Source organism: Onychomys torridus, chromosome 4 (assembly GCF_903995425.1).
Source record: "Onychomys torridus chromosome 4, mOncTor1.1, whole genome shotgun sequence".
Taxonomy (NCBI): domain Eukaryota; kingdom Metazoa; phylum Chordata; class Mammalia; order Rodentia; family Cricetidae; genus Onychomys; species Onychomys torridus.
The window spans coordinates 57,642,542-57,657,766 of NC_050446.1; the positions used below are offsets into that span (position 1 = coordinate 57,642,542).

The window sequence follows — 15,225 nt, forward strand, 5'->3', positions numbered from 1 at the left end:
ACTGGTTCTATCTGGATCTTCTGAATCAGTCTGACATCAAACAAGAGCCCCAGGTGATGGTTATACATAAGAAAAGTTGAATAGCTCTAGGAAGCAGCTTGTTACTTCAGAACCACAAATTACACATACCTGAGAAGAAAGATGAATGGTTGGTTTGCTTTTTACCTGACTTTTTTGTACATCATAGGGGGATCACCACCACAGCCAGTTGTACCTGCTCATAAAGATAAAAGTGGAGCTCCACCTGTTAGAAGTATATATGATGATATTTCCAGCCCAGGACTTGGATCAACACCTTTGACTTCAAGAAGACAGGTGATACATGAATTCTCATGCTCCATAATTAGTCATTTTGTGTTTTTGTGTGCTTACACAGTGAGGTCAGTAATTAGAAAGTTTTCCCTGATGTCTGTTCTGGAGTAAGCATGAGCATAGAATAAGCAAGTACATGTATGGGCATGTTTATCATGAAATGTACTTAAAATGTTACAGAATTCTAAGGGAGCATGGTAGCATACACCTGTAGTCCCAGCACTTGGGAGGCTGAGTCAAGGCAGGAGGATTGTTGGCCTGTCCTAGATAGCAAGATCCTGTTATTAGCGAAAAAGAGAAGGTAGCAGACTCTAGACTGTTTTCTAACTTTAGTAATCTGTGGTTTTTATAGACACATCTTTTTTCTTTTCTTCCTTTTTTTTTAGTTTTTCCGAGACAGGGTTTCTCTGTATAGCTTAGCGCCTTTCCTGGAACTCGCTTTTGTAGACCAGGTTGGCCTCGAACTCACAGAGATCCACCTGCCTCTGCCTCCCGAGTGCTGGGATTAAAGGTGTGCACCACCACCGCCCAGACTGCCTATGTGAGATTCTTAATGGACAGTGATCTTGTAGGTTTACTAAATCTAGAACATCCTGAATGGAGACCATTCTGAAGGTTTAATAAACCTGATGTGCAGCTTGGTATGAGACCCACTGGCTTCTTATGGATTCATGACCGTTCTCATCTTTCTTCTGATACATGAGAAGAACTAGCATTAGTTACTGCCTTAGCTGAAATGTTTAAAAGAGTTGTAGATCATAGTATGCAGAGATGTGTTTGACTTTGAAGTCAGTATGAATATTAATAGTTGAGGGCCAAATTAGTTATTCTAGGATACCATGCTCAGCTCTGATTTGCATCAGATAGTTGGTAGTGGGTGGGTTTTTTGTTTTTTCTGTTCATAGGAGGATTTAAAAACATTTATTTTTGAGTATATGTGTATCTATGTGGATATATTGCCACTGTGTTGGTGCCCTGAGAGACCAAAAGAGGGCCCTGGATCTCTTCAAGCTGTTGTTAGAAGCCTCGGCAAGCTGCCTGACATGGGCGATGGGAAATGAACTCAGGTCTTCTGGAAGAACAGCAAGTGCTTTTAACTGCTGAGCCATCTCCCAGCCCATATAAAAAGATTTTTAACTCCTTTAAGATATTCTCTTATTTAAGGATGCTTAATGATACTTTTTTCCTCTTTGTAATATTATACTGATAGTGTTAAACACAAGTTGTTTTTTGTTGTCATTTGAATGTGTTCTGTTTGTGTCTGTTTAAAATTGCATTGTTTCAAATTTGATGATTTGAAGAAATCACCATTATATACATTAGTTTGAGTATTGTACATTGGGAAATAAAACCAAATAGCTACCATGTTACCATTAATTCCTATAAGATTTTTTCTTATTCAATGTAACTTCTTTTAAATTATGTTTTAATTAATTTACTTATTTTGGTTGTATATATGTGTTGTGGGCAAATGAATGTCAAGATGTCCTGTGAGGGGCCACAGGATAGTCTGTAGGAATAGGTTTTCTCTTCTCATCGTGTGGATTCGGGGCTTGAACTCAGGGGTTAGGCTTGGCAGCAAGAGCACTTAACACTGAGCTGTCACCAGCCCCATGTTTCTTGTTTTAAAATGTATACTAAAGGACCCAAAGGAAGTTTTGATCTTTGCGTAGTTTGGGTTAATACTGGACAAGACAGAGGACAAAGTGAGTAAGTACCTTTTGGAAGTGTGAGCTGATTAGAGGCAACTCTAGTTAGTACATTGTAGTAGTTCAGTTATCCATCGAAGAAGGCTTTGTAGTAATGATTGTGTTTGTGCATGGGTAGAAAGAACTTTGTGCTTTTAACTTAGTTCTCTTGTTTTCATGTAGACAAACATTTCAGTGATGCAGAGTCCTCTTGTTGGAGTTACAACTCCTGTGACTGGTGAGTCCTCTTACTCAAGCTCTGTTCTCTGCTATGATGATTGCTAGCAATCTTCCTCTTTAGATTTGGAGACTTCCTGAAATGTCAGTAACTTCCTTAAGGAAGGCAGTGTTTTGTATAGATTGCTTTCTGAATTTATAGATAGGATAATCTACCTATTAAGAATTTAAGAATGCATACTTAGTAGACTTTTGAAGTATTTCCTCAGTTATTAAAACTGTATAAAATAAAGAGTTGTTCCAACTGGAAAGAATACTCAGATCAAGCAATACAGGTGTTTTGAGGGGTGATACGATACCAAGCTGTAATCTAACAGCCACTGAGTGTAATCCCTAGTTTTTCTTTTCTTTCTTTTTTTTTTGTTTTTTCGAGATAGCTTTGTATGTAGCTTTGTGCCTTTCCTGGAAGTCACTCTGTAGACCAGGCTGGCCTCGAACTCACAGAGATCCACCTGCCTCTGCCTCCTGAGTGCTGGGATTAAAGGCGTGAGCCACCACCTCCCAGCTTCTAGTTTTTCTTTAACAACATTTTAATTACTATAGGTATAATCCTTAGGACATAATACTTTATACATGTTTATTATTCCCATTGAATGTGTATTCAGCTCCTCAGTAACAAGCTATGTGAAACAACATAGTAGATAATCCTCAAGTAAACAACATTGGTTGCAGGATTTATGTTTATAAACAATAAGCAAATTGTAAACGTTCTTTAGAAGCTAATACATGTTGTGTAGAGGAAAGGGTATAGGTGGGGTGGGGACTTAAAGTTTTTTTTGGGGGGGGACGGGGCCTTACTTAGTAACTCAGGCTAGTCTCCTCTAGTCCTCTTGTCTTACTTAGGTTCTTGGGTGTTAGGATACAGCCTTGCTACCTCATCTGGCTGGACTTGGAGTTTTATAGAGTAATATGTTAGTTTTCTATTGCTATGTTATTACTTACCATAAACTGAATAATGACTTGAGCTGTACTGTGGAATGTGGTACAGTTATCAAGGGCAAGGTCCTGCCATAGATCTTAGTGGACTAAATGAGGGCACTGGAAGGACTTTTTTTTTTTTTTTTTTAATTTAAATGTTTAATGTTATCAGGCATGGTGATACACATCTTTAATCCCAGCACTCTGGAGGCAGAGGCAGACAGATCTCTGAGTTCGAGGCCAGCCTAGTCTGCAATGGGAGTTCCAGGACAGCCAGGGCTACACAACAAAACCTTGTCTCTTTTTTTTGATTTGGAAGTGCTCTTAAATTATATAGGTTTGGGGTAGAGTGGGAACAGGGAGACAGAACCTTTGGAGACTTCTAGAGTAATCCAAGAGCAAGATAGTTGTGGTCTAGATACATGAGGAAGAACTTAGTAACAAAAGAAAATGGAATGGAAGAAGCAAGAGTAATGATACTATCAGTTGACTGCTGGGGTACCCTGCTGCTTCTGCTTTGTGTTTAAGGAATTGGTGTATAGGAAGTCTGAATGAGGCACAAGTAAAAGGAACAGTTGTTCGAAAGATCTAGCAGATACAGCCTACTGACTTAGGCTTGGCTAACAGTCAGTAAGATACAGAAAAGGGAGTTGATGAGAAAGTTGGAAAACACAGACTTCACTTTATAGCTATTGTCTTAGTTCCTGTATTTAGTATTAAATGCTCCTTTCTTGCTTAACTCCTAAACTTCAGGTTTCTGAAATTGCAACTCTCGTGAAGTGATGTCTTGTGCTATGCTGGCTTGAGTTTTACTGTGTGCTTGCTTATGCTTCCTTATCATATCCTCTTGTGATGCTTTGAAAGAGAATGAACCCTCACGGCTCTCATGTTGAATACTGGTCCCCTGGTAGAATTGCATAGGAAGGATTAGGAGCTGTGGCCTTGTCACTAGGGATGGGTAAGGTTTCAAAATACTGTTTCCATGTTGTAAGCTGGGAATGTTCCTTTCCAGGCAGTTTGCTGTTTCCGAATGTGAACACCTGTCATCCTAGGATTTGCCTTTTTTCTAGTTGTGTATCTGCCATTTCCTTTTCTTTTCTCCTTTCCTTTCCTTTCCTTCTTTTTCCTTTCCTTTCCTTTCCTTTCCTTTCCTTTCCTTTTTTCTTCTTTTCTTTTCTTTTTTTTTCTTTCCTTTTCCTTTCCTTTCCTTTCCTTTCCTTTTCTTCTCTTCTCTTTTCTTTTCTTTTCTTTTCTTTTCTTTCCAAGACAGGATTTCTCTGTGTAGTTTTGGTGCCTGTCCTGCATCTCACTCTGTAGGCCAGGTTGGCCTTGAACTCACAGAGATCATAAAGCTTGTAGAATAAGTAAGACACAAACTTGGGTAGAAATGCTTCTTTGTAATCTTTATATTTGAGATTGGAATTTCCGAGACGGTCCCTTTGTCTTTTACCTTCCAGTGTTCTATGGAAGTTACCCACCATGGCAACTCATGGCTGTTGGTAGAAAACATTAATGATTTCTACAGGGTTTGTGTTCTCAGTTTCACAGTGTGTATTGCTGTGGGATTTTCTTCTGTTTTCCTTGGGAGTTGATGGATCCTTTAGTTAAGGTGCTTCCTTTGTTCTGAGGAACTTCCCATCTGGATATTAGGTACTTGCTTTCTTTTGGGGGAATTCCTTTGGTTTGTATTTGGATCCCTGGAGATTTGTGATTCTGTTTTTCTCTTCTCCATTACCATCCACATTTGTATGCCACCTTTTCAGATTTCCTCAGTAAGTCTCTCTTCTCTGTGACATCTTAATTTCCATAGTCTTTTTTGTTTTTTGAATGAATTTAGAAATAACATCCCGTTCTTCCTTTAAAGATGTCTTGGTAGCTGAAGTTAATAGTACTCTTTTTAATTCTATTCTGTTTGTTTCTCTCTTGTGTCATTGTTGGTAAAAGCGTGTTTATTGAACATGATATGAAAAAGCTAGCTCTGTGGACTCTTTTGCATAGGTAGGGTCCACATTGGTTGGGATTGGGGGCAAGGTTAGGAGAAGCTCTCTTGTTTCTTACTGGGCTGCACTGTAAGAGAATTGGATAATATGCTGAATATTTTGGGAAGGGCTAATTAGAGGCTAATTTCAGCACATGTAGTCTTCTCCCTTTTAATTTTTTTAAAAGAAAATCTTGACATCATCAAAGTTGCCTGGCTGGTGTTCTGAGTATAGACAAATTTCCTTTTTTATTATACAGATTTTCACTTTACCCTCTTATTATCTCTTCTATGAACGGGCTCATTGATTTTCAAGGTGTTTAGCTTCCTTTTCTTTGTTTTTTTGAGACAGGGTTTCTCTGTGTAACATTCTTGGCTGTCCTGGAACTAGCTCTGTGGACACAGGTTGACCTCAAATTCATAGAGGTCTGCCTGTTTCTGCCTCCTGAGTGCTGGGATTAAAGGTATGTGCTACTACTGCCTGGGTTTAGCTTCCTTTTCTTCAGAGACAAAATCTTTGGTCTCACAAAGTTGGGAGCCCTAGTATTTTGGGAAGAGGGAACTTCATTTGAGAAAATGCCTCCATCAGATTGGCCTGTAGGCAAGTCTGTGTGTTGTTTTCTTGATTAATGATTGATCTGGGAGGATCTAATTCATGGTGAACCACTCCTGGGCACTCCTGAGTTCTATAAGAAAGCAGCTGAACAAGCCATGGGGAGCAACCCAGGAAGTAGCACTCCTCCGGGGTCTTCTAAGCAGTGACGGTGACAGTTTTTCATTTAGCTAGGATGAGAAGGGCCCTAACACCATATTCTGTTGTTTGTTTCTTGGCTCTTTTGAGGGGCCCACCACCCAGGTCCCAAATAAATTCACACACAGAGGCTTATTATGAATTTCCCCGCCTTAGCTTGGCTTAGTTTCTAGCCAGCTTTTCTTAAATTAACCTGTCTTATCTTTTGCCTCTGGGCTTTTCCTGAAGGGCTTTATCAGTTCTCTTGCTTCTGTAAATTGTCCTCTTACTCTATGGCTTGCTGTGTAGCTGGGTGGCTGGTCCCTGATGGCCTCCTCTTTCTCTGGCTCCTCCTTTCTCTCGTCCTAGCTCTCTCCTCCCAGATTTCTTCCTCTGTGTATTCTCTCAGCCTGCCAACCTCACCTATCCTTTCTCCTGCCTTGCTATTGGCCGTTCAGCTTTTTATTAGACCATCAGGTGTTTTAGACAGGAACAGTATCACAGCTTCACAGAGCTAAACAAATGCAATATAAACAAAAGTAACACACCTTAAAATAGTATTCTACTACATTTCCTCTTTTGTCTAAATAAAAAATAAAGGTTTGGGGTTGGGGATTTAGCTCAGAGGTAGAGTGCAAGGCCCTGGGTTTGGTCCTCAGCTCTGGGGGGAAAAATAATAAAGGTTTTAACTTTAACATAGTATAACAACATACAACAAAAAGTTACCAAGTAAGAAATTAATTTTCAATATTCAGTCCATTTATAGTTAGCATATTCAAAGAAAATAATGCATTATTTATCCTATCTTAGTGAATCCAAAGTTTTTTTGTTTTTTTTTTTTTAAAGATTTATTTATTTATTATGTATACAGAAGAGGGCACCAGATCTCATCACAGGTGGTTGTGAGCCACCATGAATGAACTCAGGACCTCTGGAAGAGCAGACGGTGTTCTTAACCTCTAAGCTGTCTCTCCAGCCCCCGAATCCAAAGTTTTATACCTAACTTACTTCCTATCATAATTAAAAAAAACTGCAACTATAACTATCTAGTCTTCAACTTCTTCAAAGACCCAGAAGGATGTAACAATGGAGACATTTGAGTGCCTGGACAGTCACCCAATGTTCCTCTGTGACATTGGGGCATCCTTCTTCAGCCTGCAGTCCCAGAATTATCTGCAAACTTTTCTATGAAGCAGGAATTTTGGACTATCATGCCTTGTTTTGTTAAAGTTCATCAGTTACTTTCTTCAGTGTCCTGCAGAATATCTGGCAGACTCTTCTGTGAAGCAGGAATTTTGAAGGACTGTTTAGCCTTGTTTTGGCAAAGTTCAACCATCTTTTTCTTGTGTGTCCTGCACAAGATAGTCAGCAGTCAAAGGCAAGAGAAGTTTCTTTGCCCAGGGGCTAACTTTGCCACAATGAAAACAAACTCCCTAAGGAGTTTATTCACTGCCCATTATCTCTGAATGCCAGGAGCAGAAGTGTTTCATTGCCATGAAAAACCCTAAGTTAACAAAACATTTTAAATGCCATGTTCTGTAAGTTTTTGAAAGGTTTGAAGACTATCTAAAATATATCTCTGTATGATCTGGAAAACATAACTAACATAGCTATATTATTATTATGATTGTACATGATTATTATAAATGACTACTAACCTATGTTTCTTGATAATCCTATATAGTTTATAATAACAGCTTTCAAAAACTAGAATTTTACCTTACATTTTTAAATGAACTTCATAAGTACAATACCTTAAACAAGAGTAGAAACATATATATAATATGTGGTAACAAAAACAACCTTAAATTTGCACCAATATACAAAAACCCTTTAAACAAGAGTAGAAACATATATATATATATATACAGTGTAACAAAAATAACTTTAAGTTTATATCAATGTACTATAGTCTTCTAAATGACAACAGACATCCATAACCTAGTAAATAGCCAACAACCATCCATACCCCCCAGCTCCTGGGAATGTGGACATAGTTTTCTCCATACTTCTTCCTGTTATCTGTGGACGAAGTATCTTTAGGGTTCCAGGGAGAAAAATTTGAAATAATGACCAAGTCCTTGGAAGACCCATCAGTAACTTTTGCTGATAGATATCACCTGTCAAAATTCAGGAGTTCTTGCCTGATCAAACCTTGAAGGAATCCACAGCCTCTCATTTCCTGTAGGAACAAAACTCTAAAGCATTTTTAATTTCCATTTGAAAAATACATTTTTTGACTTTTTTTTTTTTCTTTTTTGGTTTTTTGAGACAGGGTTTCTCTGTGTAGCTTTGCGCCTTTCCTGGAACTCACTCAGTAGCCCAGGCTGGCCTTGAACTCACAGAGATCTGCCTGGCTCTGCCTCCCGAGTGCTGGGATTAAAGGCGTGTGCCACCACCGCCTGTTTTTTTTTTTGTTTGTTTGTTTGACTTTTTAAAAGTTAAGACATTCCTAAAGTATATAGGCTGATTTATTTCAACAGTCCCTCTTTCAATTCCAGGTCTCTTTGCAGCTGTCCTTTGCTTCCCCCCCCCCCCCCCCCCGGAGCTGAGGATCGAACCCAGGGCCTTGCACTTGCTAGGCAAGCGCTCTACCACTGAGCTAATCCCCAAAACTCCTGTCCTTTGCTTTTCAACAATCAAGAATTTGAAATCAACACAATAACATTCAGGATCCAGACTGTCTGTGTATTTTCCATCTTACATGGCTTTTTTCTTTTACACTCTTTTTAAAGACTATTTCATAAACTATTCTTTTTTTCTTTCTTTCTATGACTATACCCTTTTCTTTTCTTAAGCCTATGCACACTGGTTAAACACACTGTAACCTGCTTAGAGGTTTTTACCGTCTGGATCTCTTTTACTGTATATCTCTAGTCTTTTTTTGATTGTATAAGCAAACTTTTAAACTGCTAAGATACATCTGGATTCTCTGTGTGGCTCTCTTGGCTGGCTCCGCTCGCTTCTCAGGTTGGGAAAGTCAAGGGTGAAACTCTTGGCGGGTTGGTTGGAGATTTGTCTGACCCGGAACTGCATTCCACCTTCCTAGAGCTGTAGAATGTGAATGCTTGTACTGTGGCAGGTGCTATTACTTAGTTTTTGTTCCTACTTAGCGTACTAGCTGCTCAAGGGCTCAGTGACCGGTGCTATTACTTAGTTTTTGTTCCTACTTAGCGTACTAGCTGCTCAAGGGCTCAGTGACCGGTGCTATTACTTAGTTTTTGTTCCTACTTAGCGTACTAGCTGCTCAAGGGCTCAGTGACCGGTGCTATTACTTAGTTTTTGTTCCTACTTAGCGTACTAGCTGCTCAAGGGCTCAGTGACCGGTGCTATTACTTAGTTTTTGTTCCTACTTAGCGTACTAGCTGCTCAAGGGCTCAGTGACCGGTGCTATTACTTAGTTTTTGTTCCTACTTAGCGTACTAGCTGCTCAAGGGCTCAGTGACCGGCAGGAACTGTCTGACCAAAACCTTTAAGGGAACTGTACCCCTTGTGGTGGTTGTTCACTCAGCTTTCTCAGGCTTTATGGAAATATGGCCCACATTTGAATGCCAAATTGTTTTGTTGTTTACTCTTTTGGGGGACCCACCACCCAGCTCCCAATCTACCTTTTGCCTCTGGGCTTTTCTCATTCTCTCTCTTCGGTAAATCTTACTCTTACTCCATGGCTGGCAGTGTAGCTGGGTGGCTGGCCCCTGGAGTCCTCCTCCTTCTCTGGCTCCTAGATCTTCCCTGCCTCCCTGATTTCTCCTTCTATATATTCTTTCTGCCTGTCAGCCATGCCTATCCTTTCTCTCGCCTTGCTATTTTTCATTCAATTAGACCATCAGGTGTTTCAGACCGGCACAGTAACCCAGCTTCACAGAGTTAAACAAATGCAACATCAACAAGAGGAACACATTAAAATAATATTCTACTACAGCATTCCTTGTTGTATCAGCCCCACGTTAGTTTCTTTGGTTTTAACAAAAAGGAGTCCTTTGTAGCTGAGCCCTCTGTCCAGCGTCTGACATGTTCTGTTTTAAATGTCTCATTCTAGAAATAAATTTTACCTCCTGAATTCATCTGCGATGAGGAAGAAAAGACTGAACTGTTGTTTTAGTTCTTCCTGTGGCTGTGACAGAACACCTGGTAGAAGCAAGTTAAGGGAGAAAAGGCTTATTTGATTCACAGTTCAGCTTATGGTCCATGTTGGTAGGTGTCTGAGGGGCTCGAGGGAATCGAGGTGTTCTGTTCACTTTGCTTCATTAGGCACTTTGTCTGCTGTCCTAGGCACATCTTGATGCAGTGAGTGTGTCAGGTTGTACACTAAGGAAAGCACCTACCTACCAGTTTATCCTCATTTCAGACACAGGCTGTGCATTAGAGGATATTCAGGGCTATCCTATCTTCAGATGAGCTGGATATAAATTTGGGGATTACCAAAATAAACCTAAGTTTTGATAATTTAGGTGAAAGGCTCTCAGAAACCTCTGCAAGTGCTGTTATGATCTGTCTGGAATGACCAAGAGTCACCTTAGTAGTATATGCTATCACATTCAATCTGAGGCGCCTACCATAACAATTGTATTGTTGGGGAAATTCCCAGGGTGTAGGCATTTCTTCCTAGGAACCAAACAGGCCCTACTGTACATTGAGCTGAAGCAACATTCTTTTTTTTTTTTTTAAGATTTATTTATTTATTATGTATACAGTGTTCTGTTTGCGTGTATACCTGCAGTCTAGAAGAGGAAGCCAGATCTCATTACAGATGGTTGTGAGCTACTATATGGGTGCTGGGAATTGAACTCAGGACCTCTGGGAGAACAGCCAGTGTTCTTAATTTCTGAGTCATCTCTCCAGCCCTGCAAAATTCTTTATTGCACATCTGTGCTACTTTTTTCATAGTAAGAAGGTGTCATGCCCAAGAACTCCTTTCCCAATGTTCATTTATCAGGTCCTTTTGAAATTTCCCATAATTTTTCTTTTGTTTTCATTTCTTTTGAAATAATTGGATCTGTCTTTAATTGAAGGGTGATAAGGGCTTTTGCCTGCTCTTTAATCTGATTTTTTGAAGGATGTTTGGATAGTGATTTACCAAGGGAGATAAATTATAGTCCAATCTGATGTGGTTTGATAGGCACACTTTATTTTCATCTTACAAAGCATAGAGTATTGGTACCAGACCTTTTATTTAAAGGAAGTGAAATCAGTGGAGCAATTAAATATTAACTTGGTGGGGAGCAATTATACTAAACTTATGTAAATAGTTTTCGATTAATATAAGTAATTACATTTTTTAGATTAGTTGACAAGGCAAAAATTAGATTGCTTATTCATTTGAGACTTAATTTTAGTTTGTCTTTTTAAAGGTCATAATGGTTGTCTCAACTTGAGCTTTAATTTAATTTCTTGCTTGAAGGTTATTACATGATATAGCATAACCAAACTGTATCTTAATGGTTTATACAAGGCATAAAAATTGAATTGGCTTTTGGTCTTATACTAATGTACCTTTTATTATCTTTGGCTTATTAAAGGCATATCCTTATAGAAGAATTAATTAGATTTTAAAGGGATGGTTGATTAGATTTATTTATGTTTGAGATAGAGTATCATTGTATAGCCCTTTTGTATAGGCTGCCTGTAATTTGCTATTTAGACCAGACTGGCCTTGAACTTACAGAGATCCTCTTTTGCCTCCCAAGTGTTGGGATTAAAGATGTGCCACTATATACATGGCAAGATTTATTTTTAATTATGTGTGTGTGTCTGTCTGTCTGCATATTTGTGTGAATGTACATGTGAAGATAGTGCCTACAGAGTCCTGAAGAGGGCATTGGATTCCCTGAGGTTGGAATTACTGTCAGTTGTGAGCTGTCTCACGTGGGTGCTGGGAATTAAACTTAGGTCATCTGCAAGAGCATTATGTGCTCTTAACTGCTGAGACAACTCTCCAGTCCCTGGAATGTTCCATTTTAAATGTCTCTCTCTCTCTCTCTCTCTCTTTTGGTTTTTCAAGACAGGGTTTCTCTGTGTAGCTTTGGAGGCTGTCCTAGATCTCATTCTGTAGACCAGGCTGGCCTCGAACTCACAGAGATCCGCCTGCCTCTGCCTCCCGAGTGCGGGGATTACAGGCGTGCTTCACCACCACCCGGCAAATGTCTCATTTTAAAAATACATTTTACCTATTAAATCCATCTGTGATGACAAGGAAAAGAATAATTGTCCAGCGTGTTATATTTTAGTTTCTCTACCTGTTGCATTGATTTAAAAATAACCTGACTGTAGTTAGAGTTTTTTTGTCTGGCCCAGTTAGGACAAATCTCTCTCACCCGCCAGTCCCACAGTTATTCAGACCCAACCAAGAAAGCATATAGAAACTTATATTGTTTACAAACTGTATGGCCGTGGTAGGCTTCTTGTTATCTACTTTTTAAATCTTAAATTAACCCATTTTTGTTTATCTATATTTTGTCACATGGCTTGTGGCTTACCAGTGTCTTTACATGTTGCTTCTCATGGCGGTGGCTGGCGGTGTCTCTCTCCAGTCTTCTACTTCCCAGAATTCTCTTCTCTCTTGTCCCGCCTATACTTCCTGCCTGGCCACTGGCCAATCAGAATTTTATTTACACAGAGCCATATCCATAGCAATATCACTCTGTGTCAATAAAGTTCTGATTGGCCAGTGGCCAGGCAGGAAATATAGGCGGGACAAGAGAGAAGAGAATTCTGGGAAGTAGAAGGTTGGAGAAAGACACTGCCAGCCGCCGCCATGAGAAGCAACGTGTAAAGACACTGGTAAGCCACAAGCCGCATGACAAAAAATAGATTAACAAAAATGGGTTAAGTTAAGATAACAAGATAACAAAATAACAGATAACAAAAAGCCTGCCACGGGCCATACAATTTGTAAACAATATAAGTTTTTATATGCTTTCTTGGTTGGGTCTGAGCGACTGTGGGACTGGTGGGTAAGAGAGATTTGTCCTGACAGGGCCAGACAGGAAAACTCTAACTACACCTGACAAAAGCAACTTAAGGGAGAAAGGGTTTATTCCAGGCGGAGCCTATCATTGTGGAGAAGTCAAGCCAACAGGGACTTGAAGCATTTGGTTACATTATATCCACATAAAGAACGTGAGTTAATAATGCATGCATATTTGTGCCCAGCCTAATTTCTCTGTTTTCACAATCCTGCATCCCAGCCAAGAGATAGTCCTACCCACAGAAGACAAGTCTTCCCACTAAAGTTATACAGTCAGCAACATCCATTACAAACATGCTTACAGCCTAGGCTGGTATAGCCAGTTCCTCATTGAGACTGGGCATGATTCTACTTGTGTCAAGTAGACAAAACTAAGGATGACAGCATATATGTAGATAGCACTCTTGGTTTATTTATTTGTGTTGTCTTTCCCCTCTTTTATTTTGCCCATGTATGTATGTACTCCTGCCATGGCATACCTGTAGATTGAGGTCAGAGGACATATTGTAGAAGTTGAGTCTTCTAGCATGAGGATCTCAGGGACAGAACTCTAGTCAGCTGTCTTTGTTGAAAGTGCCTTTACCTCCTGCTGAGTCACCAAGCTGGCCCTTTTGAAGGAATTTTTTTTTCTCTCCCTAGACAGGGTTTCTCTGTGTAGCTTTGCGCCTTTCCTGGATCTCGCTCTGTAGACCAGGCTGGCCTCGAACTCACGAAAATCTGCCTGCCTCTGCCTCCGAGTGCTGGGATTAAAGGTGTGCGCCACCACTGCCCGGCTTGAAGGAATTTTTAATAAGCTTAGTAGAGCTAGTGTGATCTAACCTTTTTCCTGAAGTAAAGGAAGGCTACATTAATAGGTTGGATTAGATGGCTTCCTAGGCCCAAGTTATGTAACATATTTAAGAGAATTGAGATGTTTGAAATTTTAGGTGACCATATTTTTTTCAGGTAGAAATACATTTACATTAGAGTTTTTATTTGATAACTTTAATTTGCTTTTTTGTTTTTAGACTTTTTAAAAAATGATTGATTGATTGATTGAATGTATGAGTGTTCTGTCTGCATGTATGCCTTTATGCCAGAAGAGGGCATCAGGCTCCACTACAGATGGCTGTGAGCCATCATGTGGGTGCTGGGAATTGAACTCAGGACCTCTGGAAGAGCCAACAGTGTTCTTAACCTCTGAGCCATCACTCTAGCCTCGTTTTTAGACTTTTGAAGTATGTAGCACTACTAAAGCTGTGGGGACTTTTGATACAGACTAAGTGCATTTCATATCATGAGATGACTAGAAGACATTGAGGCCGAGGTGGTATGTCCTCTACAGGGTTGTTGTTTTGAATGCTCTTTTCCCAGCTTGTGTTTGAAAGCTATGGAGCTCTAGGAGGCAGAGTCTGGGGGTGAAAGTAGTTGAGGAGAGGTGAGGCTCATTGCTTAGACTCTAGTTCCAGCCTGCTCGTGTTTCCTGGTCCGCTGCAGTGTGGACATCTACTCTGTCTCACACTCCCATTTTTACAGAGTTGTTGCCCCTTGCCTTAAACCACGAGCTCCCAAACCCCTTTTCTCCTCTAAGTTGTATCCGTTAGATATGTGGCCATCAGTGTGCAAGAGGAACTGATATATAATAGTTAAAGAAATTTTTGTATCATTTAAAAATGGGAAGTTAAAGCAAAATTTTTAAATATGTATTCATTTAATAGAAAACCTTTGGGGCTTGAGATATGGTATACTTAATAGTAAACCCGTTTCATTTAGTCAATATTTTTGAAATGAAAATAATTTTTTTCTAAGATAAGTAGTTTTCATGATAAAGAGTGGTAAAGTGTGTTTTTAACAGTGTCTGGTTTAGTAAGATACAGCTGCATTTTTATAAGCTGCTTCTCATTCCATCAAACACATGACAAAGTCCTGGAAAAGTCATGTGTGTTCACAGGGGCAAGAATGAAAGGCAAATGAAACTTTCAATTATCATTGGAGGTAATTTTCATTTGGCTGAGCCTGAGAGGGTCTTGTTGGGGCCCAAGTTCTCTGGATTACACTTATGTACTGATACTGTGATAAATAGGACTTTAACTGGATTGGGGGAGCCATGCTTCTGATTGCCTGTTTGAATGGGAATTCCAACTGCCTTCTGCATGGTTTCCTGTGTTGTTACCCTCGTCCCTATAGCATCCTGTTTTCTGGTCTTACAGGACTGTTAGGGAGTAAAATCACACGTGCAAAGAATGCTGTGAAGTCCTTTAAAGGGGTTCTGTCTGTACTGTTACCTCACACTGTGGTCCTTTGTTCCTCTTGTCACTCCCCCCCCCCCCCCCCAATCGTTTGTTTTTGTTTTTTCGAGACAGGGTTTCTCTGTGTAGCTTTGCACCTTTCCTGGAACTCACTTGGTAGCCCAGGC

The 15,225-nt window shown here is 39.8% G+C and overlaps 1 protein-coding gene across 1 annotated transcript in view; it reads left to right on the plus strand.

Moving 5' to 3' along the window:
- Nup35 (nucleoporin 35) overlaps window positions 1–15,225 on the plus strand; it is a 29,493-nt gene that overhangs the window by 5,794 nt on the left and 8,474 nt on the right. Inside the window, exons 3-4 of the mRNA XM_036186481.1 lie at window positions 188–315; window positions 2,184–2,238. Of these exons, the coding sequence (XP_036042374.1) occupies window positions 188–315; window positions 2,184–2,238 (183 nt within the window). The remainder of the gene's footprint in view (window positions 1–187; window positions 316–2,183; window positions 2,239–15,225) is intronic.